Consider the following 23,758-nt stretch of genomic DNA (forward strand, 5'->3'; position numbering starts at 1 on the left):
TGACTGTGCCTCAGGGGACACAGAAGCCAGATCACAGCATTGCGTAAGACAGGGCAACGCATGACTGCTCTTTTAAAGAAAGTATTTCTCGTGGATCCTGGGGTTGTCTTCAATCACTTTTATTATAGTGTTTCTTCATTATGCACAGACACAGAGCCAGGTGTAAACCTCTCATGCTCATGTTTGCCTCCGACAATAAAACCAAAGGGAAGTTACAGAAACAAATATAAAGAACACAGTGGCAGAGGCAATACAAATTCAAATTGACAACAGGAAAGGGCCCTGCTGGCTCTGAGCACCAGTGGGGCTGGTTCCCAAGGCGGTGGGGGCCCTCACTCCTCCCCCAGCCTCCTGTGGTCACCTCCTGTCCACAACCCTACAGGGCCCTGGCTGGGGGCTGGGTCAGTGCCTGCGCAGCTCCTGCCCTGTCCCCTCCGTCCCCTCCGTCCCCTCCGCCGGGCATCGTCTCCCCCCTGCTCTCCCCCAGTGACTATAGTCTCAACCACCCTGGTCAACATGAACCCAAATACATCGGGCGCGTGGCAGGATGTATTTGTCTTGATTGTGGTAAAGTGGGCCTCCTGGGTGGCTCAATCGGTTAAGGATTTGCCTCTGACTCAGGTCATGACCCCGGGATCCTGGGTTCAAGGCCCACGTTGGCCTCCCTGCTCAACGGGGAGCCTGCTTCTCCCTCTCCCTCTACCTCCCTCTGGCTCGTGCCTTATCTCTCTTTCCTTCAATAGATAAATAAGATCTTTAAAAAAAAATAATTGTGGTGAAGTATACACAAGATAAAATTTGCCATTTAAAAAAAATTTTTACCATTTTAACCATTTCTGGAGCTAAATGTATACAGTCCAGTGGCATCAAGTACATTCACGTTGCTGTGCGCCCGGCACCACCACCACCGTCCCCAGGGGCCACTCCCACGCTCCTCCCCCATCCCGGGCAACCACCCTTCTACTTTCTGACTCTGTGAACTTGCCTCCTCCGGGTTCTACATATGAGTCAACCAGACAGCATTTATCCTTCCGTGGCAGGCTTATTTCGCTTACTGTAATATTCTCAAGCTTCACATGTTGTAGCAAGTGTCAGAGTTTCCTGGGTTTTGTTTTGTTTTGTTCTTAAGTAAACTCTACCCCTAATGTGGGGTTCCAATCCACACCTCCGAGAGCAAGACTTGCACGCTCCACCAACTGAACCAGCCAGGTGCCCCTGAATTTCCTTCTTTTTTAATGCTGAATAATATCTTAGGGGAGGAATACGCCACACTCTGCTTTTCCATTCATTCATTCCTCCATGGGCGTCAGCGAGTGGTTGCTTCCACTTTTTCTCAATTGTGAATACGGCTGCTGTGAACTTCAGCGTATGATTATCTGTTTCACTTCCTGTTCCCATTTCTTTTGGGTGGACACCCAGATAGGCAATCGCTGGGTCACACTATAATTGCATGTTTGATTTAGAGCTTCTTTCTTTTATTTTTTTAAAGACTTTATTTATGTATTTGACAGAAAGGGAGAGCGAGTGCAAGCAGGGGGAACAGTAGAAAGAGAGGGAGAAGTAGGCTAGCGGCTGAGCAGGGAGCCCAGGACCCCGGGATCATGACCTGAGCCAAAGGCCACCCAGGTGCCCCAATTTAGGACTAATTTCTAATGTGATGTTCAGATGACCCTATAGAAGATTGTAGCCAATTTATTTTTAATTCACAGTTCAACACCCACGAAATCTTAAACCCTCAACTCTGCAGCTTCTGTCCCAAGACTCCAGTGTGAGCCACCAGAACGGCACCAGGCAGTGGGTGCCTTGAACCTTGAGCGGCTATGGGGCTCCGGCCCCGGGCTGTCTGCATTCCCACGTCCTGGGGTGGGAATACACCTGTATTCTGAAGACCTAATACAAAAGAAACATCTAGTTAGCAGTATTTATGATGATTACATGTTGAAAGGATAACGTTTGGGCTACACCAGGCTCAAGACGCTATAGCATTAACATTAATTTCACCTGTTCCTTTTTCCTTTTTAAAATGTGACTGCAGGAGCATCTAACCTGGCATTCCTCGCTCCATCGTCCTTGCGCTGGATGCTTGACCCAGCATGTTAGTCCAGGTGCTTTCCAGCCTCAGGGAGCTGCCTAGAGCTCAGAAGACGGTTCTGGTTCTCTTATTTATTTATTTATTTATTTATTTATTTATTTATTTATTTATTTATCTATCTATCTATTTATTTATTTATTTAAAAGATTTTACTTATTTATTCATAAGAGATACAGAGAGAGAGAGAAAAGCACAGACACAGGCAGAGGGAGAAGCAGGCTCCATGCAGGGAGCCCCACCTGGGAGTCCATCCCGGGTCTCCAGGATCATGGCCTGGGCTGCAGGCAGCCCTAAACCGCTGAGCCACCCAGGCTGCCCATCTTATTTATTTATTTATTTATTTTAATTTTTATTTTATTTTATTTTTTTCATCTTATTTATTTTTAATTCAGGTGAAGTTCACATAACATACAATCAACCATTTCCAAGGGTGCAGGCCCACCGTGAGCGCCCTCACGGGGCTGTGCGACCACCACCTCCGTCTAGATTCAGAGCCTCTCATCCCAGAGAAAATGCACCCATTAAGGAATCACTCCTCACCCCCGTCCCCGCCCCTGGCAACCACTAATCTGCTTCCCGTCTCTATGGATTTGCCTATTCCAGACGTTTCATTTAAAAGGAATAATACAATATGTGACTGTGACCTTTATGCCTGCCTTCTCTCACTGAGCACAACGTCCTCGAGGCTCATAGTGTAGCAGGTGCCAGCGCCTCCTCCTCTGTATGGCTGGAGACACCCGCCCTGGCTGACCCCCTCACCCACTGGTGGACGGCTGGGCTGTCCCCACCTTGGCTACCTGAGTGAGGTCACCACCATTTGTGTGTACTTTCTGTGTGGTTGCGTGTTTTCATTGAAATTGCTGAGTCACATGGCAATGGCTGGGTCTTTTTGTCTTTTTGATACTCTCCTTACTTATGTCTCTGAGTTCTGGACGCACCTTGTTAACTGAGTCACCTGCTTCCTCAGGGTGTGTTAGGGTAGACACCTGAGGGCCACTGAAGGTTGCTCGGGGGTGGGGGGCACTGTTGGGGAACTCTCCCGTGCCAGTACTTTTTAAAAGATGTTATTCATTTATTTATTTGGGGGGGACCAGGAGGAGCAGAGGGAGAGGCACAAGCAGGCTCCCCGCTGAGCGCAGAACCTGACGTGGGGCTTGATCCCAGGACTCTGAGCCGAAATCAAGAGCCTGATGCTCAATCCACTGAGCCACCTAGGTGCCCCAGCGCATGAGTATTTTTAGGACTTGATTCTGTTTTCTTTTTTAAAAAAGATTTTATTTATTAGAGAGAGAGAGATGGTGAACGAGTGAGAGAGAGAGAGAACACAAGCAGTGGGGAGGAGCAAAGGGAGAGGGGCAGGAAGCCAGATGCGGGGCTTGATCCCAGGACCCTGGGATCAGGACCTGAGCCGAAGGCAGCCTCTTAACCGAGTGAGCCCCCCAGGTGCCCCTTAGGATTTCATTCTCAAGAGGATCTAACTTTCCAGGGAGCATTCTCAGTTTCTGCCTGGATGGTCAAGGCTTGGCTGCTGCTGGGTGTAGGGCAGGGGACGAGGGACAGGGACCTCAGCACCCAGAAGTCCCTGGCATTTGGCTCCCTGTTTCCAGAACGATGCCCCATCCCCAGGCCAGGGACACCTGGTTTCCCATCGCCAGACATAAGTCCAGTTTTCTGCTGGGGTTGGGGGTAGGTGACCACCTGGCTGTCACCTTCTGGCAGGGGACCTGGGAGTCTAACTGCTCCTTATTTTGCCCCCACCCAGTATCCCCACCAGGGGCTGCCAGCTGGGGCTGAGCCCTTACTGACTGTGTGGGGTTCCTGGCGCTGTAGAGCTCCTGCCCCAGCTCTCTTGGGACATGACTCCTCTGGGCCCTAACTTGGCCACCTCTTCCCTAGATTTCCCAGCCTTAGCGCTGCATGGATGTGATCTCTGTCCTGCTTAGAACAGGAGAAGAACTCCTTAGAACAGGAGAAGAATACCCTCTCTGTAGTCTTCCCCGGGGTTTTAGGAAGGGGAGTATTTGGTGCATGTATGTAATTTGTCATATGAGCCAAGCTGTCAGGACAAGACTAGCCTGGCGTCCCCTGAAGCCTGTGTCCTTTAGAAATATGCCAGCACCCCACATCGGGGAAATTCCCTGGAACCCAGCTGCCAGGAGGGTGCCCCCTGCAGCCCGGGTCACAGGATTCCCTCTGGCCGAAGCTCAGGCCTGGTGGGTCTTCCCGGGAGCCTGGGAGCCCCTCCAGGGCAGGAGTGTCGCTGTGTCACCTCTGATGGCCTTCTCTCTCTCCCGCCTCCCCGCACCCAGCCGCTGCCCAGCACACCTCGGTGCCCTTCCTTCTCCGACCTCCTCCCGGGCCTGAGCCCTCGGGGTGCTCGAAAGCCCAGCAAGCCAGGAACTGGGACTCGGTGGCAGGCCACCCTTGCCACTGGGGGCACGTGGCTGAGCCCTGCCGGCCCCACGCGGCTGTACCGATTTCATCTCACGACACACAGCGCCCCGGGCCTATCACACTTTTAGGAGTTCGCGGAAATAGTTTGTGTCATTTCCAATCGGCAGAGAAAGATGAACTTTTGGTTCAAAGAAAATGTTTTACTTGATAATAATCCATGTGTCTGTATACCGATGCAGTCGTTGAGGTGCAACTTCTAGTACTTTTTTTTGTAGGAGAAGAGACTTCCACAAGTCGCAGCGCGTCTCTGCCGCTGCCCGGGGTCGCCCGCCGCCTGAGCTCGGGGCCCTCTCAGGGGGGTGCTGCTCCCTCCCGCAGGACAGCGGGGGCCCAGCTCCTTCGGCGCCACGTCAGCCCTGCGCAGGGCACTGGGGCCCCGAGACCAGGGCCCGCGGTCCCTCGGGACGGTGGCCGCAGGGCAGGGATGCCCGGGGAGGGTGGGCAGGACAGGCGGGTCTGGAGAGAGAGCTGGAGCCGGCCAGGTCCTGAAGAATGAACCGTCCTGGTCCTGTGAGAAGGAGACGCACGACGGGGCCTGGCCTGCTCGCGAGGGTGCGGAGGCCTGACCCGGCTCCAGGAGGGGGCAGGTCGGGGGCAGACGGGCCAGAGGGACCTGGTGGTGGGACCTGGTGGGGACCGCCGCACAGTCTGCAAACGCTTCTTTCTGACCCTGGAAATCCTGTCATCTTCATACACCTTCCCCAAAGTCATAGAAGCTTCTGGCATGCGCATCACTTCCCAGGTCCTGCTAGGGCTCAGCCCCAAGGGTAGGTCCTCTTGGGAATGACAGGCCACCAGCCTCCACCATCTCCCCTCCTCAGTCCCCTCCCCGGCCCCTCCCACCTGCCCCTGCAGCCCAGGCCGACACTCCCCGCTGAAGTCTGCACCCTCTCCACCCCCCACCCCCACCCTGGCTGCCTCTGCAGAAAGCACGCCTGAACCCCACGCCTGCCGGCCACCCACAGGCGCTCCGTACCAGCAGGCTGCGCTCCGCCTCTGGTGGTCGCGGGCTGCTTCTCCTCCGTCCTCACCCAGCCTGCTCCCCCAGGGTGCAGCCCACTTCCTCCAGGCAACCTTGCAGGAGCTCCGGTGGTCAGGGGTACCCCCAGGCTGCGAGCTCCTCAGGACCGGCCTGCGGAGGATTCTGTTCGGGTCTACAGTTCTTGGGACAGGCTTGGTACCTCCCCCGTCCCCAGTCCCAAGGGACGAGCCAGGCCAAGAACACTCCAGCACGATCTCAGCTCTCAGAGGGCCCGTGGTGTGAAAGCTTCCCTCCCACACTGGGAAGCATCGGGATGTTTCATCAGGTTAAAATGTCACGGAGACACCCCCGTCAAGTCCCTGGAAGGGCCTCTGAAAATCACGAGGAAGCATCGTGGTGCATAGAGAAGAGTCCTGAGTTCAAATCCCTGCTCCTGTGTGATCTCGGGCAGCCTGCTTGTCCCAAGACGGGGTTTCCTTCTTTTCCTGATGGGGCCTCTGGGGTCTACTCTTTGCTGAGTCCTTCCTTTTTTTTTTTTTTTTTTTAAGATTTTATTTATTTATCCATGAGAGACACAGAGAGAAAGAGGCAGGGACACAGGCAGAGGGAGAAGCAGGCTCCCTGCAGGGACCCTGATGTGAGACTCGATCCCAGGACCCCGGGATCACGCCCTGAGCCAAAGGCAGCCGCTTAACTGCCAAGCCACCCAGATGTCCCATCCTTGCTGAGTCCTTAACGTGACACGAGACACGGCACGTCAGGCGCATGCCTGGCACGTAGTGAGAGCTCATTAAATGGTAGTTGTCGTGTTTTTGTTTTTACAAAAAGCTGAGCTGTAAGCCTCCGTTTGGAGAAGAGACGGGGATCAGGGAATTTATGGTCCTTAACCAAGGTCACCCAGGGGCACACAGAAGCACCAAATCATGGAGGGCCACATGGAGGAGGCAGGAAGGCAGAAGCCGCCCAGCCCGGCCTCCGGTCAGGAACCTCCTGTCTTGTCAGATCCCCAGCTCTCGGGCCTCCCTCGGAGGCTCTGATTCGGGAGGCGAGGGGGGCCAGGGAATCTGCTTGTAATTAGCTCAAGTACTTCGTTGCCCCGCAGCGCTGACCTGCAGCCAGGCTGGGGCCTGCGGCTCAATCCTCCCAGCCCCTCGGGCGCCCTTGGGGGCAGCCTCTGTCGCACACCTGTGATGACGGAGGCGCCTCACCTCCCACAGCGACCAATGACACAACCTCCAACTCAGTCGCTGTTGGGAAGTTTTGGATTTTTTTTTTTTAAGATTTTATTTATTTATTAGAGAGAGAGAGAGAGAGAGAGAACAGCAGGAGGAGGGGCAGAAAGAGAAGCAGATTCCTGATAGAGCAGGGAGCCTGACTGATGGGGGCTCGATCCCAGGACCCAGGGATCAAGAGCTGAGCCGAAGGCAGATGCTTCACCCACTGAGCCACGCAGGCGCCCGGAAAGTTCTTTCTGAGCCTGAGGAGACATCCATCTCCCGAAGATGGGATGCCCCTGGGGCGCCCGGGTGGCTCAGTGGCTGAGCATCTGCCTTTGGCTCAGCCCATGATCCTAGGGTCTGAGATCGAGTCCCACATCGGGGTCCCCGCAGGGAGCCTGCTTCTCCTTCTGCATGTGTCTCTGCCTCTCTGTGTGTGTCTCTCATGAATAAATAAATAAATAAATAAAATCTTTTTAAAAAAATTAAAAATCAAAGATTTTTCCCAAACCCCCTAACCTGCCTGCATTTTATCTCCACATCTGTACAGTGGGGGCTAATGACAGGACCCAGGAAGCCTTCGGACACAAATCCTGCCTGGTGGCTCTGGGTGTGGGGGTGACAGCCCACGAGGGCCCCCTGGGGAATGAAGGCCTTGCAAGTTCCCACCTGGCACCTGGCAATCGGTGAGTCTTGGGGGGCCATGTGAGCCCCTCAGCCGGGCTGCCGATGGGTTCCCTGGGGTGTGCCAAGCTCAACAAATCCGTCCGACTGACGACGTGGTGCACTTCCTAAAGCATCAATTGACTTGATAAGTAACTTTAAGTGCTATATCTTGGGGGTAAAAACGTTGCTTTTGTACTAAAAAAACCCCATTTGATATTATGAACTTGACTGCAGAATTTGCCTTGATATTCAAAATGCATTGAGACATCTAATTTCTTAGAAACCCCAGAACTCTAGGAGTGCCTAGGTAGGAGTAGTTTTCGAGAAGGTAAGATTTCCGGTTTCATCTATCCATCCTGTTCACCAGACACTTCTTAGACACAGCCCAGGGGCTAGCCAGGGGGCTACTGAGATGCCTGGAGCAGTCTAAGGTGGAGGAAGTTTGGGGGGCATATCTCGGGGCTGAGGGAGAGGAAGGAGCAAGCACACGAGTGACTCCAACATAGCAGGTGCTGGGAAGCAGGACTGGAGCTGTGGAAGGTTCTTGAGCTCAGCCGTCTGGACCACAGGATGGCTTTGCTGAGGTAACAACCATAGGAGCTTGATCATGGAAGGTGTGGAGACAGTCTGGGGCTCTGAGGCCCACCCTGTCTCTGCCCTGGCCCATTGGGTGACCTGAGAGGACAAAGGCAAGAAGTCACTGGACTAGACAATGACCCACGTAGCCTGGGGTCCTCTGACCTCTCTGGGGGTCTCGAAGGCAGGAGCGGAGCCTGTGAACTGGTGTCCAGATTCCTCAACACCGGCTGCCAGACGCTGCGTCTGTCCTGGAGGAGGCCGCCCAGGCTCATGGAAATGTCAAGTGGCCGTCTTTGCTCTGGGCTGACATCACCTCTGCGTGGGAACAAAGCGTGTGCTCATGCCGAGCCTGTCTGGATTGGCAGCGATCTGTGTCCTTGTTTGGTTTCAAAATAGGGGGCCCAGAAGGAAAAATCATGAAAGATGCCCTTGTTGGAGGAAATGGTTAGGAGCCCAGCAGATAGCCTCCCTCTGGGCTTTGGGTGGGAGGAGGCGAGAGGCACACACCCACTCCCCTGGGTTCCTAGGGGACGCTGCCAGTACACCTGCTCCACGGGGGGCCCCGGGTGGAGCCTTCACTATACAGGACTTTATAGTGTGTGGGGGGTGGGGACCACAGAAGGAGGAGGAAAATCTGAGCTCATGCTCTTGTTCCTTTCCACGTCTGCAGGGCAGCCGGGTCTTACTCTGATAGCCATGGCGACTGTTGGGCAATCTTACTGAGAAGTTGGTTGTTTCCTCGTTTTATAGATGAAGAAATAAAGGCTCAGTGTGGTCAAGTAACTTGACCAAGGTCACGCAGCTCATCACTCATTCATTTTACCTGTACTGACCTTGGGGCCAGTACCCAGTGGAATAAGCAAAGTCCCCCTTCTTACCGAGGGGACATCTTAGCAGGTGAGAGGGACAACACAGATAGTTTTTGTGAAGCAGATTCAACAGGCAGATGCGGTGGATGTGGCTGGGACGGACCAGGGCAGGCCTTGCTCAGGAGCCAGCCGTGGAAAGAGCCCAATCAGGTGCCTTTCCCTGGGACGTTCTGGTGGCCTAAGTGGCCCCTGACAGGTCTCACTGTCAATGCCACCAGTGGTGGGGAGTGGGGACACCTCGCCAACAGGCGCATCATGCAGCTCAGCTGCAGAGCCAGTGTGTGAGAACTGGAGGACCCGACGAGCGCTGGGGACACAAGAGAACAAATCCTCGCGAAGGCGGCCCAAGAGCGTCCCTGGAGCTCCCCGCGTGGCCCGCCCCGCTGCCTTGGGCCCGGGGCTACCAGCAGCTCACGAAGGCCTGCCTATCCAGTTTGATCCAGGCCAGGTCCTCAATCGCGCATGTGACTGAATCCCATCCTGTGAGGGGACAGGAGATCTTCAAGGGACAAGAGATCCCAGGTGGCGGGGGGTGGGGGGACCTTCTCTGGTTCCACCGAATCCAGCCCCAGGGAAGCTGAGCACTCTCCCCAGTGAGGCGGTGGGGAGGTGGTCAAGGCCAGGGGGGCTCCTGCTGGCCTGGCCCAGTCCGTGCGGAAGGGCGGGCTTGCGGCTCCGCAGTCTTGCCCGGCCACCCGCTCTCCTCTTGTCCTGACTCTTGCCATTTCTGAGATCCTAAGACAGACTTGTCACCTAGTCCACCTGCTTCATAGCTGAATCCAGCAAAGGGAACCAGGAAGCTAACCCGGTGACCCTCTCAGCCCCAGGAGGCAGGCCCCCAAGCGGATTGAGAGACACTGAGGACAGAACGCAGGGAACACACAGCCCGCTGGCCAAGGCCCTGCGCACCCCCGAACCTGGGGCAGAGCAGGTGCTGGGGGAGGCCTGGAGGAGCTAGGGGTTGGCCGGGGCTGTCTGTGACGGGGAGCATGCCCACTTGTCTGCGCCTGTCACCCACCTGACAAACGGCGCTCCCACCACCTCCCTCTCTGTGTACTGGGCTGACACTGGGACTCCAGAAGCTCTAGAGCCAACAGTGCTCCTCAGGGCTCCCGGGGGACAGTGGGGAAGTCGAGGAGGGGGGATGGATCCTGAAAGGCCGCTCTGCAGGCAGAGCCCTCGGCCTAGAGCCTCCTCCCAGCAGAGGGGCAGGGGTATCTGGGAGCCCCAGACGCCATCACCCAAACATCGAGCTTTGCTTTTGCTCCTAAGCCCATGCCCTTGTTAGAGGGGTTGTTAAGTTCTATGAGGCAGGAAGAGGCTAGTATTTGTGGACTGGTATTTATAGAAAGTCCTCCACCCAAACAAAACCAAAATAAAGCAAAGGAAGTTCCTGAACATCCACTAACTGGTGACAGGGGGAGGGCGCCGTCCTGGGGACCTGAAGCTCTGTCGGCCACACCACTCCTCACACACCAAGAACCGGGCTCCTTCCCTGTCAGGGAAACGGAGTGCTACACACAGCCCGCCACTGCCCTCAGGGCCTGGAGGGCCCGCCCTGCGGCAGGAGGGGACGGTCACCCCCTCTAGACGTGCAGGGACGGGGAGGGACGCCGGACGACCCAGCATCTTGGGGCTGGGGCCGCCCGCTGCTGAGAAGGAGGACAGGAGGAGGCAGCCGCCGCCCAGGCCGCTGCGAGGGACACGAGACCGGAGTAACAGCACCCTTAACACACGATGTGTAAGACCACCTATTATGCTTTCTTTATTGTGGTAGAAAAGTGATTCTATTTCTAGAGACCAAACAGCATCACAGAGACATTCTTGGAAGAGAATTCTCTTTGTTCGCAAGTCCTTGTGACGGACTTGAAATCTGCTCACCTGCGGAACAGAGACGGCTTCGAGGTGGAGGGAGTCAGAGCCTCCCGCCCCCAAATGCACCACAGGGGCCCTGCTGGGCCGCGGTACTGGCTTCTCACCGTCCAGAGTTCAGGCTCCCTGGGGGCCGCATGTGCCTCCTGCTTGGCAGCTGTGTCTGGGGTGTCACCAGGCAGGAGCCTGCAGCTGGGGAGGGCAGGGAGCTCCAGGGCGGCCTCAGAGACTGACAGCAAGGCCTGACTTCTGCTCCCCCACACCCTGGGAGCCCCGCGAGCTGGGAGTCTCCTGGGCCTGCCTGCCTCCTGCCAGCAGGACCGGCACTCCCTGCCAGCAGCCCTGGTCACAGCCTCTGCTCACCAAAGGCAGAGAACGTGTGAAGTGGTCGCACAGCCTGGGCTGGTCTGATCCCGTCCCTAAGTGTCTGTGGAAGTGGGGTGGGTCTCTGAAGTCCTCGGTCGCCACCCAGTATCCAAGAACCTCTTTCCCACCGTTCTTTCAAATGAGCCCCCAGGCCCGACTATGACCGGTTTGTTCCTTAAAGCCGGTGGACTCCTTGGCGGTGGGTAAGGCGGCTCCCCAGCCTGTGGCCTTCCTCAGTGGCGGTTAAGGGAAAAGCAAAGCAGGACTGGCTCACCCTGACTCAGGGCCTCCTTGTTCCTGGAGGGGCCTGACAACAGCGGCCACTATCCCTGCTCTGTCTGGGCACATCCTCGCCTCTCCTGCACCCCCGTGTCTGGGGGAAGCTCAGCCACGCCCAGCCTATCCCCACCGCCACTCTGGTGGACTCCAAGATCAGTGCTCCTCTTGGACCAATCTCCTTTCGTTCCTTTTCACTTGACCTGTCCCTGTGTAGCCATCCCAGGCTCCCGACGCTTCTCTTGGTCTTCCTGAGCATTTAACACTGGAAATGAGCTGGGCAGGCCCAGGGATGGGATGCAGGCTGCAAACGTGCAAATGCCAAGCGGGGCTGCTAAAAAAAGAAGGGGGGACCCACTGCTCACGGGTGCAGGGGTATAAGCAGTGGCCACAGACTGTTCCGGGGGAGGTGGTGGCCTTGAGGAAGCAGCAGCCCCTGGACCCCTGGCATGCAGAGCACGTAACTCCTGACACTCCGCCCCACTCGGCAGGCTTGCAGGCCAGCACAGCTTCTGCCCTATGCTGTTTGTTGAGAAACACCAACGATCCTGGCGGAGTCTGCCTGAGGGAGTGGCCTCTAGCTCCTGGGCAGGGACAAGGTCCAGTCTGCACTGGTGCTCTCTGACAGAATGTTCTCTGCAGCACTGAGTCTGGTGGGGCGAGTGTGTGGTGCAGGCTGAGGGCTGGGCCTCCCTGGTCCCTGCGGCACAGGCAAATGGCAGGAAAGGCCCACCGGGCCCCAGAGCCAGGCCCCCTTGTCCTCGGGCCACATCCCCCAGCCGGGGCTACGGGGCTGTCATCACACTCTGCTCGCCATGGTCCACACTCCAGAGGCGGTAAAATTCAGCAAAGTCCACGTAAGGCTCGACACGGCCATCCTCACCAGGCGGGAGCGAGTGCACAGGCCGGGAACGGAAGAGGCCCCCGTCCGAGCTGGAGCTGCTGCTCTGGGTGTGCGTGTTGGTGGACTGCAGGGTCAGGGTCGGGCTCTGGCTGTGGGGATGACAGAGGAGTCAGTCAGGCACCATGGCTTCTACCCTTGGGATAGAGAGCTTACCCCCTGCCTCAGCTGGCCCCTCAGGCCACGAGAGCCAGGTCAGATGTTCTTTTTTAATTTTAGGATTTTGTATATATATATTTGAGAGAGAGAAAAAAAGCACAAGCAGGGGGAGGGGCAGGGAGAGAAGCAGACTCCCTGCTGAGCAGGGAGACCGGCTCAATCCCAGGACCCAGGACCCAGGACCCGGGGTCATGAGCTGAAGGCAGACGCTTAACCAACTGAGCCCCCCAGGCGCCCCTGGGTCAGATGGTCTTAAGGGCAGATGAAAAATCAAATGTATTTTCCAACTCTAGCTGTATGTGGCTCTTTAAGTTAACTAGAATTTAATGAAATGGATCACTCGGTTCAAGCGCTGGATAAGCACGCGTCCTAGTGGCCACTGTATCGGACACAGAACGTCTCCCTCAGAGCAGTGCTGAGGTAGAGGCAGTCCACGCCAGCTTCGCCAAATCCCACTGATCACTCGTAGGCAAGGGCTCTTCTCCCAAAAAACCTTCCTCACTCCTCGTTCCCCTCTCACTGCCTGGGTGGGGACGGGCCCCGTTGTCAGAGCTCCCTGGGCCCTGGCTCCGTCACCAAGCACAGAACAGCTGGGTGTGACCAGCAGGCTCCTAGCGCTGCCGGGCACCCAGCACCAGCCCGCCCACCGTGGGGCCCAGCTAACACTCAGATGCAGGCCGAAGGGAAGGGACGGTTTAGGGGCCCAAGGAGCAGAGGTGAGGAAGGACGGCCGGTTCTCCTGCCCGGTCTGGGACCACAGCTATCACACTGTGCCTCCGTGGACACTGCTTGGTGGCTTCCTCTGGGCGACCCTGCAGGGAGGCCACCCCTGTGCAAATGGGGCACCCCAGCTGCCGGGCAGGCCCTTCTGCCCCATAGCAGTGGTGGCAGCAGCAGCCACAGCTATGATGGCTGTGATGGGACATGAGGGCAGGGAGAAGGGAAGGCCCCCGGGAGACAGAAGCTGCTGGCACCACTCCCTCCTGGATGGCCCTTCCGATTGGCTACATCCTCTGAGTGGGCCGGGTGTGGCATCCCTATTATTCTGTGCAGGGCTGGAATGTGGAAACCAGATCCCGTCCCCTGGGGTGGTGAGGGCGGGGACTGGGTGGACATTCCACAGAAGGGAAGAGGAGGAGGGACACGGGACCTGCAGGTCTGTGGTGAGGAAGGGGCCCCCCTGGGCTCCAGGCCTCCCGCTGCCTCCACCCCTCCCCCACCTTAAACCTGACGACTCACTTTAAAGCTAAAATGGGACATTTCAGTCAGAGCACTGGCTCTGACAAGCCAGCACAGGCCAAACAATGTCCCCCCAGCACAGCTGCCACCGGGGAGGCAAACCTGCATCACACGCTCTGAGATGGGGAGGAGGTGGGAAGAGAGAAAAGAACAGGAGAACCTTCCCACGAAATGAAAACTAGTATGTGGGACCCGCAGGAAAATACCCGCAGCAGGCTGTCCGCAACGGCCGCCTCGCCCACTCTGCCCTGAACCTCCATCCCTCCCAGCTCCAGGTTCTGTGAGCTGCTGGAAACTGCGGGGCGGCCTCCTCCTGCTTCCGTGTCTGGGGAGGACCCGCAGGGGATGGAGGTGGGGGTCTGGAGAGGTCCAAGACCCCAGGGCACTTCACCCAACGCCACTCGACCCCGGGACATGGCCTGTCCTGTCCAGGTACCGAGGGCTGTCCTGGGGGCAGGCCTGAGGGTGGCTGGGGCTGGGATGAGGGCTTACTTGGTGAGGGTGGGAGTGGCTTCGTCCAGGGTGGAAGCGCTGTGGGCCCCATTGACCAGCTGGCCCTGGGAGGGCATGACGAGGGAGAGGGTCACGCTGGTCTTGCTGGTGCTCTGGGCGCTGGAGTACGGCACGGATACGGGGTACACACGTCCTCCTGCAGTGTGGGGAGGAAGAGAGTATGGGCTGCAGGGAGTGGCTGAGGGGGGATCCCTGTGGTGCTGGGAACAGGGCTGCCACAGGGCCCGATGGGGACAGTGTCTGAGGGGCCGAGAAGGTAAGCGGCCAGGCCTGGCTCCCAGAGCTGCAGCTTGGCCCTCTGTCCCTTGGGACAGTGAAGGGGCATCGGTCTCACGGCAAACTCTTCCAGGCAGGCAGGGGGTTCCTCTTGGCAACAAAGCACTACTGGTGCTCAAAGCAGGAGAGGACGCGCTGAGCTGCCTCGAGGAAGGGGTTACTGCCTGGCTTCCCATGGCGCTTTCAGCCCAGGGGTAAGTTGAGGTTGGCCCAACAAAAATATGGTTGCAATAACAACAAGTTAGAGAAACTGCAGTAACCCTGGTGTCTGTGGGAGAACAAATCCTTCTGCGCTGCTTGAGCGCTGAGCCTTGCTTGGTTGAGAAAAGAAAAAGAAACGCAGCCCCTAGGAATTGATGGGCTTGACACTGAGCAGCCCAGGGAGAGAAACAGAAAAAGAACCAGCACCTCTCTTCCCAAGCAACCTGATTACAGAATTACAAAAGCAGAAAATATAGCGTCTCAGCCTCCCCCCGACACAGTCCGGGGACAGAGCCAGGCTTCGGGGGACCCTCTGTCCACATGCCTAACCTTGCCTCCCTCTCTTCCTTCTAAAGCGTCAGTTCCTCAGTAAAAGGGGGTGCCACCTGCCTCTAGGGTGTTAAGGCAGCCTGAAGGAACTCTTGGGTAAAGTACCAGGCGCACAGTAGGCACCCCGGCAGCGGCCGCCTTCATCCCTCTTATGTGGCCTTGTGGCTTGGCAAAGCGTTTGTTCATGCACTCAGGTTTTGTTTTTGTTTTTTTTTTAAGATTTTACTTATTCATGAGAGACACAGAGAAAGAGGCAAAGACGCAGGCAGAGGGAGTAACTCAGGTCTTTAGGAGGTAGGCCGGGAAGGTGTGATAATCCTCATCCCACAGGCAAAAGGAAAAAACAAAAAACAAAACAAAAAAACAAACTCAGCTCAGAGAACTTTAAAGTCAGAGAGACCAGATTAGAACGGTTGCAAGCCAGACCTCTGGCTCCAGCTCTGCTCCAGGCAGCAGGCCCCCCAAGCCCAGCCCTGGCCAGCTGCCTTAGGTGGCCTCCCGTCCACATCACACACATACCTGGTGCTGGGGATGGTGTGGGCTGACTCATCTCTCCCAGAGGGTAGCCAAAGTTCCTCACCAGCAGGGTCATGTCCTCATGCCTCGGGCAGAACTTGGCACGTTCGCCGCCACTGGCAAAGGTGTCACTGTGGATACGCTTTACCCGGTCCACCACGGCCTGGGCCACCGCATCCAGGGAAGTCTGCTTGGCGAACTCAGTGTCGATCATGGCAGCAATCTCCTGCAGGGATGGGGAGCAAAACCCGATGAAGGCCAGGGAGGAGGCACCCGGGGCTGCGGCCCATGACTCCAGAGCCTAAGTGGGATGTTCAAGGGGCACCTGCCAAGCAGGTGAAGGAAGTCTGCATCAGCCAAGCCTGAAATCCGAGCTTTTCAAGGTATTCAGGATAATTCTTCTGGAACTTTCTCAGTAGAAAAGGTGTGACCTTGTGATCTCTCCAATTGTTGGCTTGCATACCAGTAAAATGGAGGATAATACCCACCTCACTGGGTTATTAGGATTAAATTGCACAATGGATGGGGAGGGCACTCTAGAGACCATAAAAACACCCAGTATGAATTGTTTCCTGGAGCAAACTTTTTGTTAGAAATTGGGAAAACAGAATGAAGACAGGCCCTCAGAGAAGTCCACTATCTAGTTCATTCTAGGACCAAGGAAAAGCCACTGGATAATTCTATGGCAAAGAGAAAGAAAAGAAAGAAAAGACAAAAGAAAAGACAAAAAAAGAAAAGAAAAGAAAGAAAAGAAAAAAGAAAAAAGAAAAGAAAAGAAAGAAAAGAAAGAAAAGAAAAGAAAAGAAAAGAAAAGAAAGAAAAGAAAAGAAAAGAAAAAAGAAAAAAGAAAAGAAAAGAAAAGAAATCACACCAAGAATAAGTTCACAAACAAACACAAACGTGATGGCTGGCCAGAGTCTCTTGGAGGTAGGAGGGCCGGGGCAGGTCACAGGAAATGACCCAAGCCCCACCTGGGGTGGGCTCAGCTCTGTTACTGACCAGATGTCACCTCAGGCGAGACCTCTCAACTCTGAGAGTGCCAAGTTCCCTCACTCATAGTGACAGTGAGCCCCCGCCACCTGTGTCACAAGGCTACTGACAGGAACGATAAGATAAAATATGTGAAAAATGCTGAGACACGGGTTATCAGGAGACAGGCACATGAGACACTTTCCTCATCATTTTTAATTAAAAAGAAGAAAGCAGAAAAGGTTGCTGTCCTATAGGAAGCATAAATGGAAGGAGAAACACAATGTGAATTTTTGGCACCTCCTTCTGCCCAGGGCGTGATCCTGGAGTCCCGGAATCAAGTCCCACATCGGGCTCCCTGCATGGAGCCTGCTTCTCCCTCTGCCTGTGTCTCTGCCTCTCTCTCTGTGTCTCTCATGAATAAATAAATGAAATCTTAAAAAAAAAATTCATCCTGGAGGTGACTGTCTCGAAGCCACACGTTAGTGACAATTAGTCTGACATGTGTGCTCCAAGAATAGGAAAAATAAGCGGCTCCCACTGGCTGGGGACCTAAGCTTATCACACCTAGCCCTCACCACAATCCCAAAAAGGTAGACGTTATCACCTGGCATCAGAGACAAGGAGCAAGCTGTTTAAGTGAGGGCAGCTAGGAGGGAAGGGGAGGGAGGGGAAGGTGGCGGAGGGAGCCTGAGGCTCAGGCTATAGGCTCTGGGTGTTCTTTCTCAGCCCAGGGCCCTTCTCGGATATTCCAGAACCATGTGCCCATGCAAATTCACTTCCTTCTCCCCCTCTTCCCCTCAGGCTTTGCTCAGGCCCCCAAGACTGACCCTGCTTCAAGCCCCGAACAAGCACAGCTTTGGGGGGGGATGGGTGTTCTTAGAGCACTGGGTTTTTTCTTCTCCCAGCTTTGAAGACTGAGAAGTTGTCTGGAGATGGCCTTTGAGAACCAGGGCTCTGGGTCCCTGAGGACCGTGGAGCCGAGGAGGGCTGGCTGGCTGTGCTGTGCCAGGGCCCAGCTCACCTGGTTGGCCTGGCCAGGCCCGTGGGCTGCCTCCAGAGCCTTGTAGAGCCCCTCCGACATCAGCACCAGGAAGCCAGTCACCCCGTCCAGGGGCTGTGCACCATGGATTTCGGGCTCTGCGATAATCGGCTTCGACTTGGCGGCGCTATAGGCAGAAAGTGAGGGAGAGCCATGGTTGGGAGGGCGCCAGGGGACATTTCTTCTGCTAAGGGCAAGAATCTGCCCAGGATGTAAAGTTAAATGCACATCTAATAAGAGGAAAAGAAATAGAGGAAAGAGAAAACAAGAAAAACAGAACTGTCTTCTGAGGGTGGGCCTAACGTAAAGCTGAGGCCCAGGAGAGCCAGGGGGCAGCTGGGGTCAGGGCAGTGGACATCGGGTGCCCCATCCTGGCCCCAGTCCTCAGCTCCTGTCCACAGAGCCTATGCGGTGACAGTCGGGACAGCAAGAGGGTGAGTAGGGATCACTTTTAAAAGCCCACTTCTCCCGCGCTCCTCCAAAACAAGTATCCACGCCAACTCAGACTCCACGCGCACCCCGGGTGCACAGGGACCCTTTACTGAGGCGCCAGCAGAGCGAGAAGATGTCACAGAGCTCCAGTACGTGTGCACACACACGGAGGCGAGTCTAAGATGTTCCTGGCAATGGCACATGGCAGAGCAAAGCTTGGAACATCCGGGCAGCCCATGAGTAGGGGGCTGGGGAGCGTGGCCACAGCCCAGCTCTGGGACCTGGGCAGCTGTTATGGAGAGTGCCGCTGCCAACCCACCCAGTGTTGCACAGCAGGGGAGGGCAGCACCCATCAGGAAACAAGGGAGGTGCTGGGAGACAGTACGCCAGCGCCTGCGGGTGTCTTAGAAACACACCCCCACATCCACGTGCACAGGGGCTCTGGGGCAGGACACAAGCGAGCAGGACCAGCAGCGTCTGGGAGGGAGTCCGGGCTCAGGTGGGAGGGAAACTTACTTTTCACCGTACATCCTTGGTGCTACTTGAATTGTTTTAAGCCACAAACGTACTTTCCAATTAAGCAAACAGAACCCCACAAATTAGAGACGAAAATTTCCAAACTCAATTGTTTAAATCTCGGGAGAACAAGTTGTAACTCATGCTTTCTAGGCTATGACGAGTCTGGCTCTGACGCTGGCGTCTTTGGTATGAGTCCCTCACGGCTCTGGTTGTGACATTAAATGCTGTGACAGGCCACACACACCTCCCCCAACACACACACACCCCAGAGACCCAAACCACAACCCCACACACCCTCCCTTCCTTCCCACGCCACAGCCCCTCAACCACACACCCTGACACCATACCCTCCCCCCCCACACCCCAGAAACCAAACCACAACCCCCAACTACACCCCCCACACACAACCCCACACATACCATACTCCCACACACATACCACACACACACACATATACACACCACCTATACCCCCAAACCACACCCCTGCATACCACACACATACCACACACAAACACACCACACTCCCACACATACCACACTCCTACACACATACCCCCCGACACACATCTACACACTGCATACACCCCCAAACCACACCCCTGCATACCACACACAAACACACACCAACCCACACACATACATACACACACCACAGACACATGTCTATCTTCCCAGTCAATGTTGGGATGTTGCTCTGGATTCAGGATGAACCTGCATCCAGGTTCAAGTCCTGCCTCAGCCCCCGCTAGCCCTGTGACCAGGCAGGCTCCCTGATGTCGCCACATCTGTTTCTTCATGTGAACATACCTTCCGGGCAACAACAGGACCTCCCTCACGGGGTCTGAGTGAGGGTTGAGTAAGATGGTGTGTAAAGAGCTGGGCACTGGCTCGTTACAATGACGGCCCACGATCACCACCACTGCCCATCTGCTGCTGCCAGCGCTGGGTGGCAGCCAAAAGGGAAGGGTCCACGGAGGGCAGCATCTACTTCATCTTGGACCTCTGCCCTGAGCCGGGCATGCACAGCACTGACCAGGAGGCCTGTCGTCCGTCCCCATTCATACCAGGTGGCTCATGCCAACCCTGGACACTCCCATTGGGCCCCAGGCACTGGTTGCTGTCCCTGGCTCTGACTCAGATCCCCAACCTGACCCCTTGCCAGCCCAGCTCTATGGAACCCCACTTCCTGGCCTGTTGGATCTAGGACCACACACCAACCTCTCTAGGAGGAAGAAAAGTCTTCTTGGGCTCTCAACTACCTCAATTGCACCTTTTGTCCCGAGAGCCCCAAATCTGCTTCTGTCCAGGCCCTCTGGCCTTACGCACGCGGCAGCTGGGCTGGCCACCTACCTCAGTAGGTCGATGTCTGTGTAGCCATACTTGACCTTGTAATCCCCTATGCGCCTGGTGCTCTCCTGCCCACAGATGATTCCCACCTGCTTGATCTTTCCTGCATCCAAACCTGCCAGAGGGAGAACAACAGGACAATCCCAGGTCCTTTTCATCATGAAGAACAAAAGGAAGGGCATACAGACACAGTCCCCAAAGTAAGGCAATGAGGACCCAGGGAACAGAGGATGAAGTCACAGCAGGGTGCCCTCTGGAGTGGCTCACCCAAAGCTCCCCGGTGCCCTGTGGCCAGCCCCATCAGAACGCCCACCACACCCAGAGGCCCTGGGCAGGGAGGCTAGGCCGTGGTGGCTGCAACCGGGATCTTGCTGGCCTCCTAGTCTCCACCAATCACGGGACCTAGTGCATACTCGGTACTCTTGGAAACACTTTAGACACATGGACTCTTAATCCTCACAAGGTAAGCGCTGCTACAATCCTTGTTACACAGATGGGGAAACTGAGGCACAAAAACCTTCTGAAATTCTGAACATCACCTGCTAGTAAGGGGCAGAGCTGGGATCCAACCCCAGGAAGGCTGGTCCCAAGCCCAAGGTCACAGCCCGAGCACTTCATGCCTCTCCCTTCACGGCTACCAGAAGAGAACAGAGTGAGCTGTGGGGGTCGGCCCCACTCAGACGTACCCAGCTGAGAGAGGCGGAAGAGCTCGTCCTCATTCTCCGTGGTGTGGTCCACGTTCAGCTGTGTCACCTGCAGGCCGTCCACCGTGGATTTGCATAACAGGGCACGATTTGTACCTGCAGGAGAATTTGAGCAGCTGAGCAAGCTCTGGGTACAAGGAGGAACAGGGCATGTTGAGCAGAGAGAGAGAGAGAAGAGGCAGGCATCTCACGCGTGGAAATCCTTGAAAACGAGCAAAGATAATAGGCTTAGACCACTGGGGTGAGTCACCAGTCAGGGCGTGCTAATGATACTAAGGAATTAGGTTAAACTTTTCCAGTGTCATCCTAGGATAATTATGATTTTAGCAAGAGACCTCTTCTCCAGGGAGACATACTGAAATATTTACAAAATGATAAAAGGACATGATGTCTGGGGTTTGTGGGGACAGAGGGCCACAGAGGAAATGAGACTGGTCTCAAGGAGGTGATTGTTGGGGCTGGGGGCTGGGCACACAGGCAGTCACTCCCTGCTGTTCCCCTTATCTTTTTACATTTCTGAATTCTGTCCATAATGAAATCTTAAGGAGGACATTATCAGTGGGGTCTCTACACCACTCCTGCAGTAATCTGTACCCAGTGGGTACAGCCTTCTTGGGTTCCCAGACGGCCTCTTCTCTGCCCACAAATCCAAAGATCCCTATGGTCCCTCAGCCAGCCCATCTTGCCGCCCTTCGTGGGATGCTGAGTGGGTCTTCCACAGTTCAGAAACTTCTTCCAGAAGAGGAAGCCATGGAGGTGACCTAGAGAGGGGATGCAAGTTGCTCATAGCCAGATGGGGCAGAGAGTGGGAAGTAAAGCCTGCCTCCTAGCTGGTACCTCCCAATTCCCCATGCCAGGAGCAGAGCATTCCTGTGCAGAAACAGGGAAACGTACCCTATGGCCTCAGAAGACAGGGGCTAGAGGGCTAACGCATTTGAGAAGCAGAATGCCCAAAGAACGCACAGACCTTCTCTCGCCCAGCACTCCCCGCACGGGGACAGGTAGCTGGCTCACCGACATTGGCGACGTAGAGCTTGTTGCTGAGAAGGACCGCCACGACAGCCATGGCTCCTCCCGAAATCTCCCTCTCCAGAGCCTTGAGTCTTTCGAGGATCTTCTGATACTGAGGAGGCAGCTGGTGCTGAGGGACACCCTACAGGCCATCATCAGGGGGTCAGAGTGGGCTGAGTCCTCGGAGACCATCTCCCGCTAGCTGTCCCCTCCCTTAAAGGGCAAGGATCCGAGGGCCTGGCCAGGATGGAGCCGCACTGCAGCTCCAGGGCAGGCCTCTTGCAGGAGAGACAGACATGACCTTACTTGTCCTGTCGGTTCTGGAATTGCTGGTGGCTGATGTGGGCGGGTGGGTGATGAGGCTATGGACAGGTCCAGGTGGAGGACTGATCTGCCCACCCAACACTGAGCCTGAGTGGAGCTGCCCACAGTGGGCAGGGAAGGTCCCCAGGAGAGGCCCCTGCAAACACACTGTCCCCCTAACTCCTGCTGCTCTGGCCCAGTCATGTCAATGGCTAGGGAGATTACCTCTGGCAGCTGAGACTGGAGGCTTGCCTTCTCGGCCAATGCGTCATCAATGGACTCCAGGAAGCTCCTCTCCACCACATCGAAGGCCTGGAGGCATACAGGACAGGGAAGGGTGTGTGTCAGGGGAAAGGCTGGTTCAAAATACCACTGTCACCGGATACTGAAATGTCTATTAATAGTGACAAATTCTGTAGGAATTGCAGGTCATCACATGACAGGCACTGCAAGGACTGTGGCTCCTATAGAGCAATGCTGGACTGAGACATCTGCCCCATGGGGCTGGAGCCTTCCAGGAAACACTGCAGACACCAGTGGGGCAGGAGCCCACAGAGAGGTTCCGAGCAAGGCTTGGAATCAGGCTGCCTGCGGTGAATCCCAGCTCCGCCACTTGCCTGCCCGGCAGTCTCCAACTTATCCATGAAGGAGATAAGCAATGCTCTGGGCGGAGGGCACTGAGATAATCTACCCTGCGTACCCAGCACCCAGCTCAGCATGAGCCTAGGGCAGTGACACCTTGTATTGTCACTACATCCTGCCAGTCCCCTGATGCCAGTCACCCTGCTGCCTTTTAGGGGCTGTGGGAGGGAGGGGGACCAGCCGAGCATCAATGGCGCAGGGCTCTGAGGCCACGGAGGCCTTCTGGCCCAGGTGCTGAGGCTGGAAAACAGCCAGGAACACTGTTTTTGAGGATTAGGACTCCATCCTTCTCATCTAAAACTAAGTGCCTCTGGACGTGCTTCCAAAAAGAGATGCCAGGAAAACCTCCAGGACAACAGCAAGCAGAAAGCAGAACTGGCCAGCGAGTACCAGCAAACCCTAAGTGAGGAGACAAGGGATCATCCGAAATTACCCTGCTTCTACCAGAGGTTGGCCCCCTCCCACCACACCCCTGTTGCCCTCTCCCCAGGAGGATCTCCTCCAGAGCCCACCATGCCAGTTGTGGGGAAGGACTGCAAGCCGGATGCCTGGGCCTGGAGTCTGGGGACGTGGGGAGTCCCTGTGTGATGAGAAAAACAACTTTGTCTTTGAGCTGCTGCCAAGATGACCGACAGTGGGACTACCCTGCTCATAACCAGAGTCTGGACACAGGTAAGGGCCTGAGCTCAGCAGACCCACTGCAAATTCTGGCTTCGCAGTTTGTGGGGCACCTTCTAAGATAACCACTTGGAGTTAAGGCTATGAAAAGTAGCGACCTCCACCCCAACCACCTTGTAAGTAATAGGTGCTTGCTACCCTGCTCTTTATCTCCTCCAATTGGCTCTTGACTTGGGGTGGAGATGTGTCCTTCCCCACCCCCCAGCTCCATGGCGTCCTCTTGCTTCTGGGATCTGGGAATAAAAAATCCGTGACACTGCTTCCTGTGGGGGTGTCCTGAGACTGTACCTTCAATCAGAACAGTCCTGTGGGTCTCACATCCCCGGGGCGGGGGGCGGGGGGTGAGGGGTGGGTGGAGGCTGGATGCTGAGGGAGCTTCCTGCCAACCCCATAATATCAGGTCGGCATATATGTAATCCTAATTCAATATACCTATATCAGCATAACTGGTGACAAGGATGGGATTGTGGGAGCAGTTTGTCCTCCTATATGGTGCCTTGTTGCTGTGAAGAGCTTGCTACCTTCCTCTCCCAGACTGATCAGGTTCTCCGGGAAGGAACGGCTGCTTGCTGCCAGTCTGTGGTGTTGCCTGGCACTGCTG

General features: G+C 55.7%; 1 protein-coding gene across 3 annotated transcripts in view; it reads right to left on the reverse strand.

Annotated features, from left to right (window-relative positions):
* Positions 1–10,599: 10,599 nt before the first annotated feature.
* The window catches only part of TAB1 (TGF-beta activated kinase 1 (MAP3K7) binding protein 1), a 34,252-nt gene continuing 21,093 nt past the window's right edge, over positions 10,600–23,758 (reverse strand). For all 3 annotated transcript variants that reach the window (XM_025459476.3, XM_025459480.3, XM_025459481.2), the window contains 8 exons: positions 22,063–22,149; positions 21,538–21,676; positions 20,506–20,619; positions 19,823–19,934; positions 17,502–17,646; positions 15,512–15,734; positions 14,165–14,321; positions 10,600–12,366 (listed from right to left, as the gene is read on the reverse strand). In XM_025459476.3, the coding sequence (XP_025315261.1) occupies positions 12,159–12,366; positions 14,165–14,321; positions 15,512–15,734; positions 17,502–17,646; positions 19,823–19,934; positions 20,506–20,619; positions 21,538–21,676; positions 22,063–22,149 (1,185 nt within the window). In that variant the 3' untranslated portion in view covers positions 10,600–12,158. The remainder of the gene's footprint in view (positions 12,367–14,164; positions 14,322–15,511; positions 15,735–17,501; positions 17,647–19,822; positions 19,935–20,505; positions 20,620–21,537; positions 21,677–22,062; positions 22,150–23,758) is intronic.

Source organism: Canis lupus, chromosome 10 (assembly GCF_003254725.2).
Source record: "Canis lupus dingo isolate Sandy chromosome 10, ASM325472v2, whole genome shotgun sequence".
NCBI lineage: Eukaryota > Metazoa > Chordata > Mammalia > Carnivora > Canidae > Canis > Canis lupus.